General features: G+C 46.6%; 3 protein-coding genes across 3 annotated transcripts in view; 2 read left to right on the top strand and 1 right to left on the bottom strand.

The window, feature by feature from the left end:
* Positions 1–2194: 2194 nt before the first annotated feature.
* Riiad1 (regulatory subunit of type II PKA R-subunit domain containing 1) lies at positions 2195–8926 on the top strand. The gene is made up of 5 exons (XM_076932857.1): positions 2195–2290; positions 2864–2940; positions 7150–7196; positions 8184–8311; positions 8822–8926. Exons 1-4 carry the CDS (start codon positions 2207–2209, stop codon positions 8252–8254), a joined length of 279 nt encoding a protein of 92 aa, XP_076788972.1. The 5' UTR covers positions 2195–2206; the 3' UTR covers positions 8255–8311; positions 8822–8926.
* A 3314-nt stretch (positions 8927–12240) lies between these two features.
* On the bottom strand, positions 12241–23495 carry Mrpl9 (mitochondrial ribosomal protein L9). Its single transcript, XM_034501280.2, has 7 exons — positions 23321–23495; positions 23010–23166; positions 22176–22300; positions 21929–21979; positions 20280–20381; positions 19697–19780; positions 12241–19576 (listed from the first exon to the last, which is right to left on the bottom strand). The coding sequence occupies exons 1-7, from the start codon at positions 23462–23464 to the stop codon at positions 19442–19444; spliced, it is 798 nt and encodes a 265-aa protein (XP_034357171.1). The 5' UTR covers positions 23465–23495; the 3' UTR covers positions 12241–19441.
* Positions 23463–23649, top strand: part of Oaz3 (ornithine decarboxylase antizyme 3) — a 9227-nt gene continuing 9040 nt past the window's right edge. The window contains 1 exon segment of the mRNA XM_034500058.2: positions 23463–23566. Within this exon segment, the coding sequence (XP_034355949.2) occupies positions 23463–23566 (104 nt within the window).

Raw genomic sequence — 23649 nt, 5'->3', positions numbered from 1 at the left:
TCACTATGTATCCCTGACTGTCCTGGAACTTGATACATAGACAATGCTGGCTTCAAACTCACGAAGACTCTCTTTGCCTCTGCCTCAGGAATGCTAGGACTAACGGTGTGTGTTTGTTTACTGACTTTTAAGAATTATATATTTGTTTATTTGGGATAGGGTCTCTTGCATCCCAAGCTGGCCTGGAACTCACTATGTAGCCCAGGATAAATTCCTGGCCTTCCAGCCTCCACTTTGCAAGTACTTGAGGTTACAGATATGACCCACTATCTATCTGTGTCTAGCTTGTGAAATTACTTTTAAAAATAATTGTATGGAGCTAGGAGTGATGACACACACTTTTAATCCCCACATGGAGGGAGCAGACACAGGCAAATCTCTTGTGAGTTTGTGACCAGCCTGGTCTATGCAGTGAGCTCCAGGCCAGCCAGGGCTACAGTAAGACCTTGTTTTGTTTACAAATCATTTTAAAGGACTAGGGAGATGGCTCAGAGGTAAAGTGCTTGCTACACAAGCATGAAGACCTGAGTTCAAATCCTCAGCACTCATGTAAAATGTTGGGTGCTGTCTTGAGTCCATGCTTCCCTCTGGGGTGGTGATTTCTTCACCTCCAGGCCTTCCTGGTCAGTCTCTGAGCTCTAGGTTCAGTGTAAAGTAAAATGGTGCATGACTAACACAGGACAAGGACCTCTTGTTTCTACACATGTACACAGCACACAGACGGGTACAACACACACATGCACATGTGCACAACATACACACATGCATGCACACAAAGATTTTATTTAACCTACTATTTTCGAAACAATTTGAACATGCAATGCATATGAATTATTGAGCTAGTTTGCATTATTTTCTTCCATTAAGTCTTCAGGATCCAGCGTGCATGCCAAGTGTCTGGCATATCGAACACAGCTACATTTCAAGCATTCGGGAACAGAGAGACTGTGGCAGACGCACTAGCTTCAAGTCTATGGATTTTATCTTAGCCTGTCCCTCCAATAGAAACTGTCACCCTTGGGTAACCTCTGCACACGCTGGGAAAACAGTGGTTCTGACAGATGGCGGCTTATCTCCATCACTATTAACTCAAGCTGGGGGGGGGGGGGTAGATAAACAACCCAAACCCAAACGATTGCTAACCCAGATAGACCCTAGGAAGAGGCTTATCATCACAGCCTGATTCACCTGCTTCTGGGCTTGGGGTTGTTAACACTGTTTCTGCTGCTCTGGTGGAGGCCTTTGGATCATAGAGAGATCCCTCCTTGGCCTAACATTTAGCTTTTTTCTCATGCTGTGTCTTGGCTTCTGCATGGGGGCAGGGTTGAGGGGAGGGGAGTGTTCATGAATCCCAAACTCTTTTGAGATTCTGTCCCCTGCCTCTCTGAAGATTTCTGCTGGGCACCATCTCTCTAAACAGGGAAAGCTTGTGTGTGTGTGTGTGTGTGTGTGTGTGTGTGTGTTTTGACAGACAGGCTCCTGCCCTTGCCAGGCAACTATTTTGAGAACTGTGGTTTTATGTTTCACTTACCCTTCTAAATTAGATACTAGAAGAACAAATCTTGCAGCCAGTTAGTTTATATTCAGTTGAGAGAGAGAAGTAATTTACAATTTATGAGGAGCCTAAGGTGAAGAGAAAATTAATCTACCTGAGGAAGTCATTCCAAGAAGGGAAATTCTGCCAGAGTGCTGCCCAGGTCCAGCATTCTGTGTTTGAGAATGACAGAGCGTGGTTCTCACCATGCTCTGGGGCACTTTCATATTTTAGGAATACAGGACTTCAATATCTAGTGCCTGTCTACAGAACAGATGGGACGCTTGCCTTCTGGGCCAGAGGGAAGAGAAGAAGCCTGGATTTCTTTCGGCAAGCACAGCGTCTGCTTGTTGGGAGTTGGATTCCGGAGGACCCTGCTAGGAATCTTCTTCTGTGGCTTCCTCTAGCTAAGTAAATGCACGATTTGAGGTCGAGTGAGATCAAGAAAGGCTCATCTCATATACAGTTCAGCTCAGTCTTTAAGTCTGAGAAAAGTAGTCCCCTGAAGACCCCAAATCCAAGTTGATTTAGCCTCAGAGTGGCCTTGCTTCCCTCGGTGGGATTCTGCCTTCCCTGCCTGGAAGGGATTGGTTTTATAAAGGGGCGGGGCGGACAGCGGGGCGGGTCTTCGTTACTCGGCAGCTTGTCGCCTAGACAACCGAGTGCAGCTTGATGGAGTCGGGAAGCAAAGGGTTAGTGAAGGCAGATCCAGGAACGCTGAGCCCGGAGCAACTGGAGCAGTTGCGAGATTTCAAGGTGCGTGAGTCGGCCTAAAACCTATTTCTATCAAAGTTAAGCTCCTCAAGTCTGAGGTCCCTCAGACAAGGAGGAGGATCCCGGGAAAGGGGAGCGGGGCCTGTTCCCTAGTTGAGTGCCAGAGGACTAGATGGACCTGAACCTAACCCGCCAGGCATTTGAAAGTGCAAGGCGAACCAAATGGGGGTCTGGCCAGAGAAACGACCGGGGGTGTGGCTTAGTTGGTGGAGTGCTTGCCTGGCATGCACAGACTGCTGGGTTCCAATCCCCTTCACCCTCTCATCCCCATCTCCACCCGCATAAACCAGCACTCCCTAGAAAAGAGGATCAGGAGTTCAAGGCCAGCTTCAGCAGGTTCCAGTCCAGCCACGGCAATATGAATCTCTTCCTGAAGAGAAAAGAAACGAGGTTACCTCAAGAGAAAATCCGAAGATAGCTTTCAAGCACTCCAGGAAAAGACCTGGCTTATGTCCACCCCCCCACCCCCGCACCCCACACAACTTCTCAGGGCCTTCAAGGGTTGAATCCTGGATCTGTCTCACTAGATCTTGACTCTCCGTTGTTGCTCCTCAGATCCAGACTCGGATTGCAAATGAAAAGTACTTGAGAACTCACAAGGAGGTGTCACTGCTCATTAGTGGCTTCTTCAGGTAGGTGGTTTGACAGGCTGGCCTTGGGACTACTGACTGGGAATAGATGAGTGGATTAATACGTGTGCCTCTTTCTTTAGACACTCTCTATTAGCCACACTCAGGGAGACCCTTCAGTCTGAGGTCAGCCTGAGCTACACAGTGAGACCCAGACTCAAAACAAAAACAACAGTAAACCTGTTTCTTCTTCCTTTGATTTATTTATTGATTTTTAAAAACAGGGTCTCATATAGCCAAGGGTGGCTTCGAACTCAAGCTCATTATGTAGCATAGGCTAGCCTTAAACTTGTGATGATTCTCACACCTGCACCATCCCGGGTGTTTGGGACTACACAAACACACTAGTGCATCTTGGTTTTGACCTCTTAAAAGTTAGGGAATTCCCAAGAGTCAACCTTTTGTAACTCTGACACTTGTGAATTTTCTTCAGTTATCGCTGCACTCTTTAAAATGCTAATGTACATTGCTTCAACTCTAAAGACAAACATACATTGCATGTCACTGGGAGAGGGAATGTGGCGCCGGGGAACAGCAGGTAGGCATCACTGCTCTCACAGGAGGCGGGGTTCCAATAGGGCACCATTGCCTATCTGAGAACACTGTAGAAAAATGACAAGGAGCCAGGGGATAGGGACTCAGCACTTTGGGAGCTGAGACAAGAGGATCACATGTTCAAGGTCAGCCTGGACTGAAAACCAAAGAAAAAGAAAAAAAAATATCAAGGCAAAATAATACTATTTTTCACGTTTGATGGCAATCTCATGGTCCCACAATTTGGGAGTCAAAGGCAGGAGGATTTTTGAATTCAATGCCAGTCTGATGACAGAGTAAAACCCTCTCTCAAAAAGCCAAAAATCAATAAAGAAACAAATTAAATTTTCCAGGTGTCCTAGAACAGGTTTCTTCAGGGTATTCCATCTAAATAGAAAAATCTGAGAATGCAGAAAGGCCAAAGTTGAGGGTGTTGGATTGAAGACACTGGATATGGCACATGCCTTTAATTCCAGCACATAGGGGTCAGAGACAGGTGGATTTCTGTGAGTCTAAGGCCAGTTTGATCTACATAGAGAAGTCTAGCCAGGGCTACATAGTGAAACCTTATTCCAATCTCCTAACTGGGTAACAGGCAAAGAACTAAAGAATCATGGAGCAACATGGATGGAGACAAGAGTGCTAGCTCGAATTCTGTTCGAGTTTGGCCAGGTCAGCGCGGTTGAAGGAGCGCTGGTGTCTGTTGCTAGGTACCATTTTGTTTGCCCACATCGGCAGTCACCAGACTGCATAGTGATGGTGATGCCAATCTTTGGTTTATGTTACTGGTCTAATGTTCCAAGCTGGTGGTACCATGTGTGTCTCCATGGATTTATACTGTGGTTGCATCTTGGTAACATTTTGCTGACAACCCACCTCCCCAGCGATGCTATAAAAGAGAGGTAATGATGATTCTGAGAAAGAGTTTAATTATATAGTCTTGGCTGGCCTGGAACTCATTATGTAGACCAGACAGGCCTCAAACTCAGAGATCTGCCCACCTCTGCCTCCTGAGTGCTAGATTAAAGATGTGTGTCACATACCCAGCCCATTATTTTATTACTTTTTTTTTTTTTTTTTTTGGTTTTTCGAGACAGGGTTCCGGGCTATCCTGGAACTCACTCTGTAGACCAGGCTGGCCTTGAACTCAGAAATCTGCCTGCCTCTGCCTCCCAAGTGCTGGGATTAAAGGCGTGCACCACCACAGCCCGGCCCATTATTATTTTTTAAAAGCCATTTTATGGGAGCTGCAGAGATGGCTCAGCATTTAAGCTCACTTGCTGCTCTTACATAGGACCTTGGTTCAATTCCCAGTACTCACAGGGTGGCTAACATCCTGTAACTCCAGCTCTAGGGGTTCTGACAACTTCTTCTGGCTTCCTCAGGCATCAGAGATACATGCAGTACATCTACGTTCATGCAAACAAAACACTCATACACATCAAGTAAAAATAAATCTTAGACATAGAAGACAGCTCCTATTGTCCTAGTGTTTCCGTTTCTGCAAATGAGACAAGTTAAGCTCAGATGGGAAGTACATTCCTCAAGTTGCTGACCAAGGATCCCAGCCCCTGGTTGTTTCCACCACATGGTAGTGCGTGGACAGATGCACACGGAGCTGTGTGAGAGCTGGGTTCAAGCCCAAGTCCTGGGGGTTTCCCAGGCTCCTTTGCTTTTCCTCGGATCTTACTAGTCTTCATATTTTTGCCATTTCTCCAAGGAGCTTCAGATTCACACAGTAGGGATTCACACAGTAGGTAAGAAGGGGTTAGTGAGCATGGAAACCTGGCCTCTGTGAAGGGCAGATTCACTCTGGCCGGGCCAGATGATATTATGTGCCAAGCTGGCTGTGCTGGGGCACACTTTTAATCCCAGCACTCAGAAGACAGAGAAAGTAGATCTCTGTGAGTTCAAGGTGCCATCTGGTCTATATAGTGAGATCCAGACCAGCCAAGGCCACATACAGGGAACCTGTCCTTAAAATACATACTTCAGAGTCATCTGCCAGTGTCAGATGTGGGGATGATGTTTGCATTTTTTATTCTAAAGGGAAATAAAAAAAAAACCAAACTGGCTCCAGTCCTGGGAGCTTACAGTCTGAGCTGGGTATTGTTCTGGCAGAGAAATTAAAAACACTTAGGACCCTGTATTAGATGGCATAATTTACAAACAAGGAATTAGAATGCTGGGTGGTGAGTGGGAGGGTGGAATTCTGGGTGGTCCTGAGTCTCTGTTTGTCTAGGAAGTTTCCAGGAAGAGATGAGGCATCTGAGACCAGCTCTGCAGTATCCCTGCAGACCCCAAAGCCTTCCTTTTCCTCCCTTTCCTCCCCCGAAGGCCAAGCAGCTGAGCCCAGTGGCTTTGCTGCTACCCTGTAGCTCTACTTCTGGCCTCTCTGTGAAGAGGAAGGAGAAGGAAGGGCTAAGTGAAGGCAGCATCCCTGTTCAGGCCTGTGCAAGCCGGATGAAGCTGCAAACTGTTCCCATTGGGAAGAGCATCCTCAGATTGGGGTTTCTGGATACTGTGATTTGTGGCCATTTAGTCCCCACCCCTCAGAAATACAGTGCACTTAATACCTTCAATCTGGACCTGAGCTCTGGCCTTTGAGTCATGAGACCTTTTTTTACTGTCTGTATGAACTTGGGTATATGATTAACCTTGAGGTTTTCTGTGATGTCCCTCACAGGAGATGTTTTTTGAAGGCTTTTCCATTCTCCTGTCTTTTTCTCAAAATGAGGCCAGAGTGGCACTGGGGCAGGACTTCTTTTGGTGAGGATTAAGAATTTTCTTTATAAGTAAAATAGGGATACTACGATCACTTACAGGGATGTCATAAAGTGAGATAGTATTAGTAAGCATGTTTTATGAACTGTGAAACTTTCTGGTCTGTCAGACATTTCCAGTACCCTGGTTGCACTGAGACTTTGGCATTACCTCCATGTCTGTCAGCTGTGTAGCAGAGCTAATAACCCATCTGAAGTCCTTAAAAAAGTTTTTTAAGCTTGTTTATTACCTCCTTGGTCTTGGGGAATCCATGGATAAACTTCCTCAGACCATCATGCGGTTGCATTGTGTCCACTCAGCATGGACCTCTTTCTTAATCCCCTTCCCTTCTCCCTCTTGCTATGGATGGCTATGAGCCACCATGTGGTTGCTGGGATTTGAACTCATGACTTCCTGAAGAGCAGTTGGTGCTCTTAACCACTGAACCATCTCACCAGCCCAGCATGGACCTCTTGAAGACCTGGAAGATACTCTTCACATTTGCTTGGTCCTGAGTGTGTGAATGTGTTAGATGACAAAGCCCCACCTGCCTGCTCCACAGCTCCTCTGTGGAATGAATATGGCTTAGGTTTATTTATTATGTATTGCTGTTTGAATGCTTGGTTTGTTTTCTTTTGAGACAGGGTCTCCCTGTGTAGACCAGGCTGGCCTGGACTGCACAGAGATCCACCTGCCTGTGTCTCCTGAGTGCCCAGATTAAAAGCATGATCACTATGCCCAGCCACTCCATTGTTTTATTCCTTGCCCTAGATCCTCATGTTTTTTGTCTAAGAACCCCTGATCTAGAAGGGGAGGCCTGTCATTAATCTGCTTCCCAAAGAGCAAGATGGGGCTGTGGCCACAGCTGCATGGCCCTGTTTATCGCCTCCCTTCTCCTTCTTTAATATTTTACAGAGAAATGTTTCTGAGAAGACCAGACAACATTCTTGAATTTGCTGCACGTGAGTACAGTAGCATTGGGGTGTCCCACATGTCAGTGCAAGAAGCAGAATTGGGGATCTAGAGTTGGACAAGCCCAGGGCTTTCTGTGAAATCTGGGTTCCATTTTCACCTGCTGTCCCTCACAGGAGCTGTTTTTTGAAGTCCTTTTCATTCTCCTGTCTTTTTTCTCAAAATGAGGCCAGAGTGGCACTGGGACAGGACTTCTGACTTGGTGAGGATTAAGAATTTTGAGATTCCCAAAGGAGAGTCAGGCAGCCCTAGTGGGGGTGGGGGGGATATCTCAAAGTGTTTTCTGACCCAGGCTGCCCACTAAACCCACCTGGGGAGCTTTTAAAAACCACTGATGCTCAGGCCCCACCTCTAGAGATTTGTATTTAATTAGTCTAGTGTGGGGCCCAGCAGCCAAGGTTTTGAAGGCTCCCCAGGTGATTTTAATGGACTTGGCTGCAGAGATGGCTTCAGGTCAAACACTATAGAGTGGGAGCTGTGGCTGGTGTCTTGATGCAGTTACCCTGGGAGCCCACAGTGTTCTGAGCAGGCCTTCGATGCCACAGTAGATGCACAGTAGATGACTGTGACTGCATTCCTCCTGGTGTAAAAGAAACCATCTTCTGCTGTCATGCTGTGAGCCTGGCTCTCCTGGGAGTGGGTGGTCTCAGAAAAGGTCTGCATGGCAAACCGAGTTGAGGTCAGGTCCTAAGATGGACCCAGGGCAGAAAACTCAATCTCTGAGGCCTTGGTGACTCCTGGAACATCAAGTGGGCCAAGAGCAGGAAGCCTGGGCGACCTGCACAAGCCTCGCCCAGGATGGTTTCCTGGCATTCATGGGGGCAGCTGCCAGGGAGAGTATGGGCACCAAGATGTACTGTAAAGTGGGGACCACCAGTGAGCCCTGCTAGGACAGAGCATTGACTTTTTAGCAGAGTAAGTTGTCCCTCAGGCTTTTCCCTTCAGTAATGATGATTTTGTTCTGATTTTTGTTTCAGACTATTTCACGGATCCAAGACTCCCCAACAGAATTCACATGCAGCTAATTAAAGAGAAGAAAGGAACCTAATTAGCAAAGCCTCAATGCTCCCGCTGCTGGGAGAAGCCAGAAGGAAGCCAGCCTTGGGTGGGTGTTAGCCTCCTCACTCTTGTGAAGAACAACACGGGTTTATGAGTCCAGGCCACGAAAGACGTTGAGTGGAGAAACAGCAATGTGATAACAGCAGAGCATTTCCTGAGTTTAGGAAGACAGAGGCTGTGACTGGAGGCCTAGCATTGTCTCTGTGTCAGTGACAGGAGTCTTTGGTCTAGTGAAGTGGATTGGGAGATGGAGATGGGAGGTGTCCTGGGGGGGGGGGGGGACAGGAGCGTCAGTACCAAGTCCTTTCCTGAGCCTAGAGGTGAGGAGTTCTCAGACTCTTGGAGCAGAGTCCCTCCTACAGTCTTCCAACCACCTGGTATATCGAGATTAGCCCTTAAGGCCGTAGCATGTTTTATTGCCCCCCCTCCCCCCAGGAAGGATGATTCCTGAAACCATTATGAAGGCTGGAGAGGTTTATTCTTTGTTTGTTTTTTCTTAATGTGAGGTTGGAAAGGCCACTGTCCTAATCAAGTGAAACCACATGTGTTTTTGCAGGGTTGTCTGGAGCCCTGAGAGCAAGCAGTGTGGGCTTCCAAGCTGTGTGAACCTTGTCCTATCACTGGGCCTTTAAGATCCTCATTAAATCCAGTCTTGCCTGTCTTCTGTCTTATTTTCATTTGAAAGGAGGGGAGCACTGTGCATGGATGACTGTTGTGCCTGACTCTTTTCTCTTGAGGTGGTCAGGGGTCTGGGGTATCAGGGACTGTTCCCACTCCAGACACTTAGCAAACCACACACAGAGTTGGGGCTACTGAGCAAGCCATAGTTGTGGCAGGATGAAAGAAAACAAGCGGGTCCACACTTCCGCATCCTATCTTCTGAGACCTCAAATGTAAGCTGGTGATTTATTTTGCTTTTCATAGAAACAATAGTGAGAAAAATTGGGCTGGAAGGACATCAAGAGAGATGGACAGACATTGAAAACTCAAGAGGCCCATGAGTATTGGAAATATACACCTGACAGATGGCTGGGGAGGTAGAGGACTTTGTTTTTGGGGACTTTAGGAGCAAGCCAGTCATCTATTTGATGTCTGGCTAAGAGGCTGAAAGATGGTCCAAATGGTAGCATGTTTAGGAGGTGTGTGTGTGTGTGTTGGTGCATCTTTCAGGCTTCTTGCCTCAGTCTTTGGCCTCTGCAGTCAGCTGACTCCACTGTATAAAGGAGCTCTCCTGTGTTTCATGTGTCAACATCACCATGGCAACAGAAGCACAGGCTGAGTGTTATTTGTATTCCCTTGCTCCTGGCTGCCCTCACTTGCAGTGGTAAAAAGGGCAAGGGAACAGGAAGACTCAGAACCATGTAAGTTATGAACTGGAACTCTCAGAGATTGGTTTTGTTTTAAGAAAGTGTCTCACTCTGTAGCCCAGGCTGACCTCAAATTTGCCATGATCCTCCTGCCTCAGTGATGACTTTGAAGTCACTGGGGCTCATGGGCACTTGCTGCCACACTTGGCTCTAGAGGAGTTATTTCTGTGCTTTCAGAATCATCCGTCAGCATCTCTGGCATGGGCAGAGCTGTCCTTGCTTAGGAAATACACGAAAAGGGCTGGAGATAGTGAAATGCTTGCTTTGTAAGCTGGAGGACCTGAGTTCAGAGCTCACATTTAAAAAACCCCAAGTGTAGTGGTGTTCACTTGTAATCCCAGAACTGGGGGAGTGGAGGCAGGTGGATTCCTGGGGCTTCTTGGTAAGCCAGCCTAACTTAGTAGGTGAGTTCCAGGTCAATGAAAGGCCCTGTTTCAAAAATAAAAACAAAATGAAATAAATAAAGTGGATGGTGACAGGAGAACAACCCCTGAGGCTGCCTTTTGGCCTCCATATGTGTGAGTGTGGATAGAGCTTGTGGCCCTGTCACAAATGAACAAACACAGGGCTAGAGAGATGGCTCAGTGGCTAAGGGCACTGATTGCTTTTCCTAAAGCTCTGAGTCTGATTCCCAGTACCCATATCAGGCAGCTTACAACTAACTGCTTGCAACCCCAGCTTGGCCATCTCTGACCTGCACATACTCCCTTCTCCCACCACACACATAATTAAAATAGTAAAAACAAATCCTTAAAAAAAAAAAACAAAAAAACAAAAAAACAAAGAAAGCTTGGATCAGAAAATATACTCACAGTGAGGCCTTTTTATGTGAGATGTTGTATTAGACCTCCTGGGCCCACCCCAGTGAGAAGAACCTGAGAAGATGGGATTAGGGAATGGGAATTTGAGGTGCTTGAATGCCTGCTATAATGCTGGTGGGGTACCTAACAGCTTGTTCTTGGGTGGAAGGTTCCCTGATAGCAATGAGGAAATGTTTGTCCCCTCTTTTGTTCTTTTTTAAAATACATTTTTAAAGTTATATTTTATGTGTATGAGTGTTTGCCTGCATGTAAGTCTACGCATCATATGTGTGCTTGGTACTCAAATAAGCCAGAAGATGGGGTGAGATACCCTGGAACTGGAGTTACAGACATTGTGAGCCACCATATGAATGCTGGGAATTTAACCCAGGTCCTCTGGAAGAGCAGCCAGTGCTTCGAACACCCTGTTTTAAAGTGGCCATACAAACAAATGGTTTCACTGTGATATGTGTATACATGTATATGTTAGTCAGGATTCTCTAAAGAAACAGAACTGATAGAATGAGTCTCTCTCTCTCTCTCTCTCTCTCTCTCTCTCTCTCTCTCTCTCTCTCACACACACACACACACACACACACACACACACACGAGAAGCTTACAGGCTACGTGGCTCTCTCCTGACAGAAAAGCTAAGAATTTAGTGGTTGTTCAGTCCACAAAACTGGATATCCCAGAGGTCCCACTCCAGTGCTAGAGTCCTGGAGGGTTCCTAGGTCTTTAGTCTCCTTTGGAATCAAGAAGAACCAGGTTCTAACACCAGCAAAGGAATGCCTCAGCGACAAGATAAATTCTCTCAGCAGTGAATGGGGGCAACAGCAAGCCCTTCCTTCTCCCATGCTCTGTGTTGTGGGCTGCCACCAGAAGGTGTAGCCCAGTTTTAGGGTGGGTTACCCACCTCCAGTCAAGAAAAATCCCTCACAGGTGTGCCCAGCTGCTCAGGTTTTCATTGATTCCAGATCTAGTGGAGTTGACTACCAAGATTAGCCACTCCAGCAAACGTTGTGTATTTTGTTCTTATTCCCATTGTCCTCCAGCCCCCTTTCCTTGGTTGCCTCTTAGAATGTATACACCTGAAATACATTTCAAAGCTTTTCCAAGAAAAGCATGCCCACTTGGTGGTAGGGCTTCTCTTATGTTGGGAATTGTGTTCAAGGTCTTTGGAAGGAGAGTCTCTCCTGCTATAAGGTTGTTTATGGTCTGGGAGATGAAATTCTTTCCTTCTACAACTTTGCCTGAACATGTCTTTTGTTTTGTTTTTTTGAGACAAGGTTTCTTTGTGTATCCCTGGCTGTCCTGGAACTTGCCCTGTAGACCAGGCTGGCCTCTAACTAAAATCAGCTTTCCTCTGTGGGCCACCACAACTGGCCTGCACTTTTTTTTTTTTTTTTTTTTTTTTTGAGACAGTCTCTCTCATGTAGCACAGGCTAGCTTCAAACTTGCTATGCTGGCAAGGTTGACCTCAAACTCCTGCTCTTCCCATCTCAGCACCCTGAGTGTTAGGATTACAGGTATATACCACCACACTCAGCTCAAATATATACCTTCCTGCTAGAAATTGTAGATTTGTTGAGGGCAGTAGTTAGCAAAGTCTCCGTATTTGATCATATGGCTTGACAGAAACTGCAAGACAAGCGTGTATGGGGAAGGCTACACATGGCCTGTGTAGGTGGTCTTCTGGAGACATCTACTTCTCTTTTGACCCTTAAACCAATGACTAAGATTAAGTCCTGTTAAAAAAAAACCCAGCTAAGTAAACTGGAAGTGGGGCACATAAAGAGGAGGCAGGATTTAGAGGAGTATTTTAGCTTTATTTTCTTCCTTTTTGTTTTTCAAGACAGGGTTTTTTTGTGTAGCCCTGGCTGTCCTAGAATTTGCTTTGTAGACCAGGTTGGCCTCTAACCCCTGCCTCTGCCTCCTGAGTACTGGGATTAAAAGCACCTCCATTTCCAGGCTTTAGTTTGAAAACACTCTGGCTGGGAGCTAGAGAGATGGCTCATTGGTTAAGAGCACTGTCTGCCCCTCCAGAGGTCCTGAGTTCAATTCCCAGAAACCACATAGTGGCTCACATCCATCTACACTGGGATCTGATACTCTGTTCTGGTATGCAGGTGTACATGCAGGTGTACATGTACATATACTCATATACACAAATTAAATAAATTTAAAAACAAACAACAAAATATTCTGGCTTGGGGAGGAGAGGGGCTATTTGGCTTCCACATTCCAATCACTCAGCTCAAGGCAGAAACTTTGAAACAGAGACCATGGAGGAATGCTATTTACTGGCTTGTTGAACCTGCTTTGTTCTACAACTCAGGACCACCCAGAGGTAGCACCATCCACAGTGAGCTGGGCCCTCCGACACCAATCATCAATCTAGAAAATGCACCACAGCAGTGCCTACAGGCTATCTGAGGTTCCTCTTCCCAGACAGCTTAGTGTCAAACTAACCAGGACAAGGGATCACTGCAAAGAACATTTAGCATTTAGTATTTAGAACATGCTCTTGGAATTGGAGATGACGGAGCTTCCAGAGACCTGGCACTTTCATTTACACTAATCTATTTTACTTTTAGGCTTACAAAGTTAGGGGCTTCTGGAACTGCTGTTCAAATGGTATCTGATATTTAGGAAGGTGACCGCTGCTAAATGGATCCAGGTGGCCCAGCTTTGCCACCTAGTGACCTAAAGAAATTTCTGTGCCAAGAGCCTCATCCACCAAAATGGCTGTAGGGCTTGCAGTAGATCATTTACTGCGAGGTTGATTTCTCCCCTTCATTTATTACTCATCTCTGTGATCAGTCATTTACCAAGTCTTAGGACTCCTCATACATTCATGATGCAAAGTCTTGAGTACACTCTTCCCTCATGGACTCGCAGCCTGAAGGGGCGTGGTCTCATTCAATTCTCAGAGTGGAACCAGGGCAGCTGCTAGAAACCAGGCCACGCAGTCTTGATGCTCTGGTTTCTACTGCCCTCTTGTGGGCTTCGCTATGAAACCAGGAGAAGTCCGTTCTAGAACAAAGATGGGAGATCTAGCAGAGGAGGAATCAGGGCTACGAGTGGGAAATAACACATATTTTCAGATTTCTTTCTTCCTTTTTAAGTTCTTTTTGTCTAAACGGAGTTTTTCTCTGTATAGTCCAGGCTGGCCTCAAACTCAGAGATCTACTTGCCTCTGCCTCCCAACTGGTGGGATTAAAGGTGTGTGCCACCATGCCCAGTTTCAGATTTTTTTTCTTTTAAATTATTCTGTTTTTGTGTCTGGTCCTCTGGAACTGGAGTTACTGAGGGCTCTGAGCCATCATGTGGTTGCTGGGAACTGAATCCAGATCTGCAAGACCAACAAGTGTTTTTAAATCCCTGAGCCGTCTCCAGCCCTATTTTCAGATTTCTGAGGTAGAAAGTTTCTTGGAAGATTGCAGATTCAGGGCTTTACTTGTTGGCAGTGTGATGCTTTCTCTTCCTCTCTTTAGAAAAAGAAAAAAGTTATCCTAATTTTATGTGTATGAGTGTTTTGCATGTGTTACGAAATATAATGCATTGAGAAGATACTTTTAGCAGGCCAAGCTAAGGTGTGCGCCTTGGGAAGAAATTCTGCCATGGGACAGATCTGGTGTGAAAGGGGTTCATTGGGGAAGGGGAGAGGAGTGAGGACCTGGGGAAGGGGTTTGAGTGGACACGTAGACAAGCAGACAGGAGCAGAGCCATGAGGGCAGAGAGGGTAAGTGCTGAGAACAGGACAAGGAAGAGAATGCTGGAAAGAGAGAGAGGCAGAGAGACAGGGCAGAGACAGAGCTTTGAGTGCTGGTGCCCTTTTATCTCCACACACACCTGGTGCACTGGCTGCAGCAGGTGATGAAGTAAGCAGCTGTCAGGTCCCTGAAGGAGTCAGTGGAATCACCTGTACGCTAACAGCATGCACGTGTATGTTCACCATGTGTGTGCCTGATACCTGTGGAGGCCAGAAGAGGGCACCGATCTCCTGGCAATCTAGAACTCCTTAGAAGGTATAGACAGCTATGAGCTGTCATGCTGGTACTGGGAATTGAACCTGAGCTCTCAGCAACAGCAAGTGCTCTTGACCAGCAAGCCATTTCTCCAGCCCCAAATGCTTGCTTCTTAAACACAGCTGAGGGGTTGATTTTCCCCCTTCATTATTATTTATTTCTGTGATCATTTACCAGATATCAAGCCCCATCACATACGTGTGATACAAAGTCTTGGGCACACACTACCCTCAGGGAATTCATAGTCTAGTGAGTAAAAGCAGATAAAGTACAGTTTCAAAATAAAACAACACTCACAGAACACTCTTGACCACACGTATCAGAAAAGGCTTCTGAGTATACCATTGTGTGGCTTTTCTCTTCAGCTGGCAACTCTGAACAGGAAGTCAAACTATGAGGCATACCATATTAAGGTGGTCAGGGCAAGAAGATGTCTTACGGAGGAATTCCCCTTCTTTTGGAGGTTCTGCAGCAGAGGCTGAGGTGTCTTCTCAGAACCTACCTTCAGGACTTGCTCAGGAACCAACTCTATGTGTGGCTGAACCTTTGGTGCCTGGTTGTTCCTGTTGGGCCCTTTCCAGGACTGCCCAACCCCCACGTGGAGATTCACAACCATCTGTAATTCCAGTTCATCGGAATCCAATGATCCCTTTTGGTCTAAATAGGCATGCATGTGGTACACAGACATACATGCAGGCAAACCACACACTCCAAAACAAACCATTCATTCTCTCTCTCTCTCTCTCTCTCTCTCTCTCTCTCTCTCTCTCTCTCTCTCTAAAAGCAGGACTACTGGTAGATCACCAGCAGCCAGGATCCCACAGCAAGGGAAGTGGGAGTGTCAATCAGTTACCTTACTTTGTTACAACAGTCACTAGACTGAATGGGGGTGGGTGCCTGGGAAAGGGGATGGTAGTGGAGAGAAATAAATCAGGATGTAGCTAGAGGTAATCAATACACCAGAGAAAGACAATAAAAGGTAAGGGTGATTGATCACCGATTAAAAGCTAAGTGTACAAGGTCCTCAAGTTATAAAGGCAAATCTGCAAGGCAGGGAGGGGTGTACATGGAACTCTATCCCTAACCGTATGAAGGCACCCAGATCTCCAGGATCCATAGGGCACAAAACACTGAACATAAAGCCCTGGACTTGATGATGCCTTGGATCAAATTTCCTCTCATCCTTCGGGCATGCAAAGGTACCTACTTGTTAATGGTACCTACGACTGCTTCTTGGCAAAGAGAGCCCTCCTTCCCTTTTCTCCCTCCCCCTTTTTGTGTGGTTATATACTTGTATGTAGATGCATGTGCACACGTGTGCATATGTGTGCATATGTACTAGAGGCCAGAGAGCAACATCAATTGTCTTCTTCAGTTACTTACATGCCTGGCTTTTTACCTGGGTGCTGGGAATTCAAACTCAGGTCCTCGTGTTTGCCTGGCAAGTGTTTTACTGACTGAACTGTCTCCCCAGCCCCTCACACACTCCCTTTAAAACTTAACCACCTCCACTCATGACTTCCAAGCAGGAATTAGGGATCATCAAAACCCAGTCAGCCAACCAAACTGGGTGGTGGTGTGGTCTTTAACCTGAGCATCCAGGAAGTGAAAGAAGGCAGGATCAGAACGAAGTTCAAGGTCACCCTTGGCTACTCAGTGAGTTGACAAATAGCCTGGGGTGCAGGAGGCCTGTCTCAAAGACAAACCCAGGGCTTGTGAGAAGACCCACTGGGTAAAGGTACTTACTGATAAGTCTGAGTACCTGAGTTCTATACCGGGGACCCACACGGAGAGAACTGACTTCTAAAAGTTGTTCTTGACATTTGCAAAGATGGCACTTAGCGCTCTCTCTCTCTCCTCTCTCTCTGTCTCTCTCTCTCTTTCTCTCTCAGAATAAACAAATAAGTGTAATTTAAAAATTTAAAAACCAGCTGGGCAGTGGTGGCGCACGCCTTTGATTCCAGCACTTGGGAGGCAGAGGCAGGCGGGTTTCTGAGTTCGAGGCCAGCCTGGTCTTCAGCGTGAGTTCCAGGACAGCCAGGACTACACAGAGAAACCCTGTCTCAAAAAACAAAACAAAACAAAACATCTAAAAACCAAATTTAGAACAAACAAAACCCAGCTAAGAGCCTCCTAAGAAAAAGAGGACCTCCCTTGGCTGGGTATGGTAGTGCATGCTTTTAAATTCCAACACGCAGAGGTAGAGGCAGGGTCAGGGTGTCAGAGAGGCAGAGGCAAGTGGATCTCTGTGGGTTAGAGGCCAGCCAAGTTACAGGAAAGCCAGGCCTTTGCAAAAAGAACCTTCCTCAGAAAAGGAGAGAGAGAGAGAGAGAGAGAGAGAGAGAGAGAGAGAGAGAGAGAGAGAGAGAACAAGCAAGTCTGCCTCATCTTAGAGAGAGCAGAGAGCTTAAGCTTAGCCAGCATGTACCATATGTGTACCATGTACAGGCTGGGGATAGGAAAGGATGGTTGGGTCTACATGCTGAGGACACAGGACTGAGGAAGGAAGGCAAATAGCCTTCTTCCCTGATTTCTGCTTGAGTTACTCCCTGATATCCCTCAATGACGGACTGTTACCTGAAGTGTGAGCCATGTAAGTCTTTTTCCTTCCCATGCTGCCTTGGGTCAGCAACAGGAAGGAAACTAGAACAGCATGCTAGAGAATGTTATGTGAAGTCAGAAGTCACCAAAGACATCAAAGACATCCTTACTGCTGTGATTTCTCTCCATTTAGTTTTTTGATCCTTTTGACCAACGTATTATAGTTTCCTTTTTAAGTGTGTGTGTGTGTGTGTGCGCGTGTAAGCCACAGGTCAATATGGTTCTTTTCCTCTTTGGCTCTCCACCTTATTTTTTGACATTCTCTGACTGATTCTAGGACAAACCATGTCAGCTAGACTGGCTATTGGGTACCCCCTGGGAATCTACAGGTTTGTGCTTAGTTTTCCTATACAACCCAGAATCGCCTGCCCAAGGAATGTTGCTGCCTACAATGGGCCAGGCTCTCCTGCACCCATTAACAATCAAGACAATCCTCCACAGGCCAATCTGATGTAGAAAATCCATTAAGTGGAAAAAAATCCCTTTTCAGATGACTAAGCTCTGTTAAGTTGACAAAGCTAACTAAGACATATGCCTACTTTTATTTCTTGCTTTGAGACAGAGTCTCAATATGTAGGTCGGGCTATCATTTAACTTCCAGTCCTTCAGCCCTGGACTACTGCCGAGTGCTAGGTTTACAGGCATCCATGACACCCAGCCTACTTCTTTTGAGCCACACCTCTTATACCATATACTACCACAGAAGCCCTGGCTTTTCCAAAGTTTCTCAGAGCCATCCCATAGAAACACCAAGTGGGACCCTTGTCAGTGCATTAAATCTTATATCTTGGGAAGATAGCCCATACAGTACATGCTCAGTACAGATAAACCTATATAAGCCAAACTTCATATTATATGGAGGGGACACACAGTGAATGAAGCTCCAACTAGAGTAACTGAAGGGACATATCCGTCGAAAGGTAGGCAGCAGCAGAGGGTGCACCACAGATCACCATTTGTACAGACTCACTGTAGAACTTGTTGCCTGCAAATCCAAGTTTTTCCTTTTTGGACATTTCTAGTGTTTCCCCTAACCCCACCTGAAACATGTGATCTATACTAATTGGATTTGTTGGTTTAGAAACTGCACATACAGGGCCAGCTGTGTAAGAACTGGTTCCTGTAACTGGAGAGGCTGCAAAGAGCCTCCATCTGTCATCTGCCACCTGCCATCCAGAGACCCTGGAAAGGCGGTAATTCAGTGAGTCTGAAGGCTCACGTTCAGGAAGCTGATGGTGTAAGTCTCAATGGAAAGGCTGGATGCCTCGGCTCAAGTAGGTGAGGGCAAACAGGAGAAGACTTCTCTTCCTCCATTACTCTATTATGCTCAGCTTTTCCACAAATGGGGAAGAGAGTGATTTACTCTGCTGAGTCTCTGCTCCTCTCTGTCTCTGCTCTAACTATGCATTACTTCACGTACTTAGAAATTATGTGGTGAGATCACCTGAAAACCTGGTTGGTTTTACATTTACATTTTACTTTTGGGCAATTGTATAAATGCGTACCATGAACTGTGAGCATAGCTAATCCCACCATCTTGTCCCCTCCCACTACTGTTGATCTCTGTTCCTAACCAATCACCCAAGTACTTTGATGTGGATCCAGACATGGTGGCACATGCCTTTGTCCCAGCACTGAGGCAGAGGCAGGGGGATCTCTTGAGTTCAGGCCAAACTGGTCAGTAGTCTGGAAACTGGGGTTTCTTTATGGAATGTCAGGAGCTAGTTAAGAAATAACACAGTTCTTTTTCCGTTTAAGCTTCTTTAATCCTGGCTTCACTTTCTCTGTCAATCATCCTTAGGCTTTATACAGATCTCACTGGATCCACTGTATCACTTACATGGAGAGAGAGAAAGTTCTAAGAGCAGATGCAATTGGCTATATTCAGAGGAGTGTGCTCATGGCAACTGTAGGACACAGAGAACGGTGATACTTTCCTCCTTTGTGTCAGACCTACATGGCTAAGACACCTTGCTTGGAAATCCCACCTGGTCAGCTGACGTCCAGTGAAGCAGCTCTTTAATTCTGCATGAGACAGCCTGGCTGAGAAGAAAGCAACTGACAGAACAGTGGCTGGGCCCCTGCACCTGTTCCCACGCACTCTCCAGTAGAAGGAACAGCTAAAAAGACTGTTTTGGTCACCAATATTCAGCTTATTACAACTACTGCCTGCAGAACGCAACACAGCTAGTTATGATGACCACTGAAGGTGGAGATGACAAACACACTGAACCTGGCATGTATGTGTAGCTCTGTCTGCTGAGTCCACATGTTCTCTATGATCCACATCTGCTCAGAGCTGGGACTGCTCCAAGTGCTAGCCCGTGCTGCTCCACAGTTCTTCTGACTGCTTTGTGGACTTGGAGGCAGAGGACATTCAAACTGCCTGGGGGCTGGTGGGAATCCCGCTCTTGGCAGCTTGCTGGGCTAACCAGTGCTTGTATCTTTTGGTCTTGGGCTTCTGAAAGAGCACTACGGACATAGGAACTCTTACAGTGTCAAGTCCATTTACCTAAACAGACATTCAAAACAGGAATAGCCAGAGATCAGTCAGGTAAAAAACATACCACCCAAACCAGCTCTCCATGTGGTTTTCTCCTCCCAATCAAAAGAAAATTCTGGAAACACTCACAGTCACATCACACCAGTACTCGCCCCACCGAGTGATAGGTTCCTCTGGCAGCCTCAGAGCATGTGGGGCAACAACAACACCAAGCTGAAAACAGAACAACCAACCAACTAACCCTTTAGTTTCAGCCTCTAGGTAACCTAGATAACCCTAGGTAACACTCTAGTCTAGAATTCCCTATGCAGGACTGAATATATCTGGGAAACTGATTCTGGCTGATTTCAGGGGAGGGCACAGATGTCCACAGATGATAGCAGAGAGCCTCAGTCTTAGTTTCTCAGCGAGGGTGGTGAATTTACAAACAGAACAGGTCTTGAGACCAATACTACTTCATCACAAAAGTAATGATTCCCCAGCAAGTCATTCCCAGGTTCTTCCTAGCTAGAGATAAAATAAACTGAACTGCCCTTTCCCATTGGTCCTTAAATTCTGCAACTACCTCTAGTTCTGAGCCACATTCCTCCCTTTTCTCTGCAAACCAACCAAAAGTAACTCCCAATGCCAGATAGTAAAAGCATTTTATAGGAAAAAGTTCAACCCTGGGTCTCCTCCCAAGGGGAGAATGCTAATGTCTGGGAACACTTACATTCTTGAAGAAATGTCGGGCAACTATTTCAGGGTTTAGTTCCCAGTTGACATTGTTCTTCATTCCCACCTCTAGATGACAGCTTCTCAGAAATTTCACTGTCTGTGGGTCAATAGGAGTTGGAGTCAGAGGAGAGGAAACAAGTTTGCGTCACAGGGTCTGAGGTTCAGGGAAAGGTATAACATGTGCCTGTAGCTGCAAGAGGTGACAACACTGATGGGAAAGCCCAGGACAGTCGTTTTCCTCAGCTCTGATACAGAAGAAGGATGTTTTTAAGACTTCATAGGGGAGTTTATCTTGCTGCTTCTAGGTGAAGAGAAATAGTCTGTATTAAACTAAGGACCAGAGCTGGCAAGATGGCACAGTAGGTAAAGGTGCCTGCTGCCAAGAAGAATGCCCAGAGCTTGACCCTAGGATCCACATGGAGGAAGGAGAGACTTCCTTTCATGCAAGCTGTGCTCTGGACTGCATGTGTGCTCTGCCCCCAGTACACAGATGTAACAGACTTCCCAGACATCTCAGGAGGAAGTAAGTCTCAGTATTTAACCTCACAGTTCTGGCATTCAGCTCTACTCACTCCAGCATCAGTTCTTTCCTGCTTACACAATGAAACATAAGCTACCCGAAGGCTCAAGACAGTTCACATCTTGATGCCCAACCCTCTTCCCAGTTGTCTACTTGTTCTCTTTTGATTTTTTAAATCAGGGTTTCTCTGTGTAGCCCGGGCTGTCCTGGAACTCACTCTGTAGACCAGGCTGGCCTTGAACTCAAGAGATCCACCTGCCTCTGCCTCCCAAGTGCTGGGATTAAAGGCGTGCGCCACCATTGCCCAGCTGTATATTACCTTAGGTAGACTAGAGTATCTTCATTGTTAAGATATGCCCTAGAGCTGTTGGTAGATGTGTGCCTAACAGAGATGAGTCCTAGCTTTGATCTGCAGCATCCATAACTGGCCTTTGCAGTACATATCTGTAATCCCACCAACTGAAGGGTAGAGTAAGGAGAATTAAAAGGTTAGTGTGTGCCTTGGCTATATACAGAGTTCAAGGCCAGCTAGGGCCATATAAGATGCCCTATCTCAAACAAACATACCTTAAATATTCACTTGTACTTCTTAGATTGCCTAAAACCTACTACTTTCAAAAGGCCTTATTTATTACTATAGGAAAAAAATGTATCCCTCCACTCCCCAGCAACTCCAAAGAGCGACTCCTGCTTTATTGCCTTTAGTTTGTTGACTACCATCTCTTGTGTGTCTACAGTTCCTTCAACTTATTTGTAAATATTCCCCAAAGACAGAGTCCTCAATTATATTTTCCCATAGATTTTGATTCCTGGATTGGGGACTCCCTCAAAAGCTAGGGCATTTTTGGCAAAAACAATCCCAAGCAGAGATGTCACTGAGTATTTCAAATGGAAGAAATGAACAAATTAATTCCAGCACTTGGGAGCAGCAGGCGGATGTAGAGCTAGTTCAGGACATTGTACCCAACACAGCATTTCCAGAGGACCCCATACCAGTTATACAGAGCAACGGCTGCAATACTACTTTTTCTCATCCCTGTGTATAATATGCAGACTTGAAGGCCATAGGGTCTTTCAGAAGGGTGGTGACCTCCATCAGGGACCAATAAAAATTTCCTACTCACCGCCTCTCCTGCCTTTGTCTGAATCTTCTCCAGCTTTCCTTCTTGTCTCAGCTAAAAAAGATAAAAGTGAGTAGAAGCAACAAGCAGCACTGAGTAATTACAGCCCAACCATGCTGGGCACAGGCTGAGCTTCTGGGTTCTTGTGCTAGCTCTTACCTCACCTTTGAATTAAATAAAGAAAGAAAGGAATTCCTAGCAGGAACCTTAAAGTTTTATTTCTCCAAACCCTTTGGTTCTTTGAGCTCACCAATTTCTCCTCTTCAAACAGCTTCCTATTTTCAGGAGATGCATACACAGCCAGTCCCTGAGGAAGGAGCTTATTACGACCCACAGATTTCTTCACTGAGACCAGATCACCCCGGACTCCAATTTCTGTCAATGAGAATGGGAATAGCAGATGAAAACTCTGCAGGCATCCCTATAGAAAAGATGACCAGCATGGTATCAATCTACAGGTAAAGGCCTTGCTTTAGCATACTCAGGCTTTGGGGTACACCTCCAGCATCACCAAAAGGGAGGGGCATAGAAAAGAGACAGTCCTTACTTTCTCACAGTTTTTATTCTTCCTTACAAACACCCCCCCACCCCCACCTCCGTCAATTTACTAGGGCAGGTTATAAGGTTCAGTCGTTAAAGTGCCAGCTGCATAGAGGATCTGAGTTTGGATGTGGTCCATAACCTTAGCACGGAGAGGAGGAAATATGCAGATCCCTGGGGCTCGTCTCTATGTACTGTATCAAATAAGGTGGGCCTTTGGCCTTCACACCGATGCGCGTTCGCAAGCACACACACACCACATGCAATTATTAGGAACTACACTTGTCACACGTCCAGTTTAAAAACTGGTGCAAAGAATGTCATTGCTTGTGCTTCTCTTTACACAGTTAACAATATTATTGCACACACGTTTTAACTTTCCGTACTAGTATCTCAATCACAGTACTTTCCGTGTCTTTTTTTTTTTTCTCATCAGAACCATAAAGTAGCAAAAACAAAGCAACATGAGAGGCAGGAAAAAGTTAACGTCAAACAGGGGCAGCCGGGGAAGGGGAAGCGGTTAGCATGCGGGTCCGAGCCTTACCGTCCACAGACTGCGTGAGGATGAGCTCCAGGTTGTCTTTGGGCCGGTGTTTCGTGTCCTCCACCAACTTATACACGCGGTGACGCCGACGCAGGCGCGGCTTACGGCCCTCCCCGGCAAGCGGCACCTTCCACCAGCGCTCCACGATGACGGTGCTCTGGTGGTCAGGGAGGCTGGGGTGAGCGAGTGTCCGCAGAGAGCACCCAGCCACCCCGCCGGCCACCTGCACCCCATCCCCGCGGTCTCAGTCGGGCATGAACAGCACTCCTGTCCCCCACGGTGTACGACCTCAAGCCCTAGCCGGCTCTCACCTGATAATGAGAGAGACTGAAGTCACGGCCCGGGGTGCTCCCTTCAATCCGCGGCCAGAGTAGCTCCCCAATGCCTCTTCGACGCAGCGAAGCTGCGCCTGCCCACAACAGAGCCCTAACCCGGGGAGCCATAGAGGCCGCCATGGCGGCGGAGCCGACTGGAGGAAGAAGGACCCCGCGCATGCGCAGCTGGGTCTCTGGGTTGCCCGCGGCGCGCCTGAGTGGTGTGGATACAGGCAGCGCTGAGTGAGACCCGGGATGGCGGCAGCAGCACTACCTTAAATGCCGGCGATAGGACAGCGGAGAGAACTGCTATTTATTTTCGTCAC

The sequence above is a fragment of the Arvicanthis niloticus genome, chromosome 4, assembly GCF_011762505.2.
Source record: "Arvicanthis niloticus isolate mArvNil1 chromosome 4, mArvNil1.pat.X, whole genome shotgun sequence".
Lineage (NCBI taxonomy): Eukaryota > Metazoa > Chordata > Mammalia > Rodentia > Muridae > Arvicanthis > Arvicanthis niloticus.
This window is presented reverse-complemented; position numbering and strand designations above follow the sequence as displayed.

What these genes read in the sequence shown, in the direction of transcription:
- Mrpl9 (XM_034501280.2), bottom strand. Translation starts at nt 23,464, where the DNA reads ATGGCGGCCTCTATGGCTCCCCGGGTTAGGGCTCTGTTGTGGGCAGGC. An exon ending in TCAGTCTCTCTCATTATCAG is followed by an intron (nt 23,167 to 23,320) that starts GTGAGAGCCGGC and finishes CCTGACCACCAG; the next exon opens with AGCACCGTCATCGTGGAGCG. An exon ending in AGACAAAGGCAGGAGAGGCG is followed by an intron (nt 20,382 to 21,928) that starts GTGAGTAGGAAA and finishes ATTGACCCACAG; the next exon opens with ACAGTGAAATTTCTGAGAAG.
- Riiad1 (XM_076932857.1), top strand. Translation starts at nt 2,207, where the DNA reads ATGGAGTCGGGAAGCAAAGGGTTAGTGAAGGCAGATCCAGGAACGCTG. An exon ending in AGCAGTTGCGAGATTTCAAG is followed by an intron (nt 2,291 to 2,863) that starts GTGCGTGAGTCG and finishes GTTGCTCCTCAG; the next exon opens with ATCCAGACTCGGATTGCAAA. An exon ending in CTCATTAGTGGCTTCTTCAG is followed by an intron (nt 2,941 to 7,149) that starts GTAGGTGGTTTG and finishes AATATTTTACAG; the next exon opens with AGAAATGTTTCTGAGAAGAC.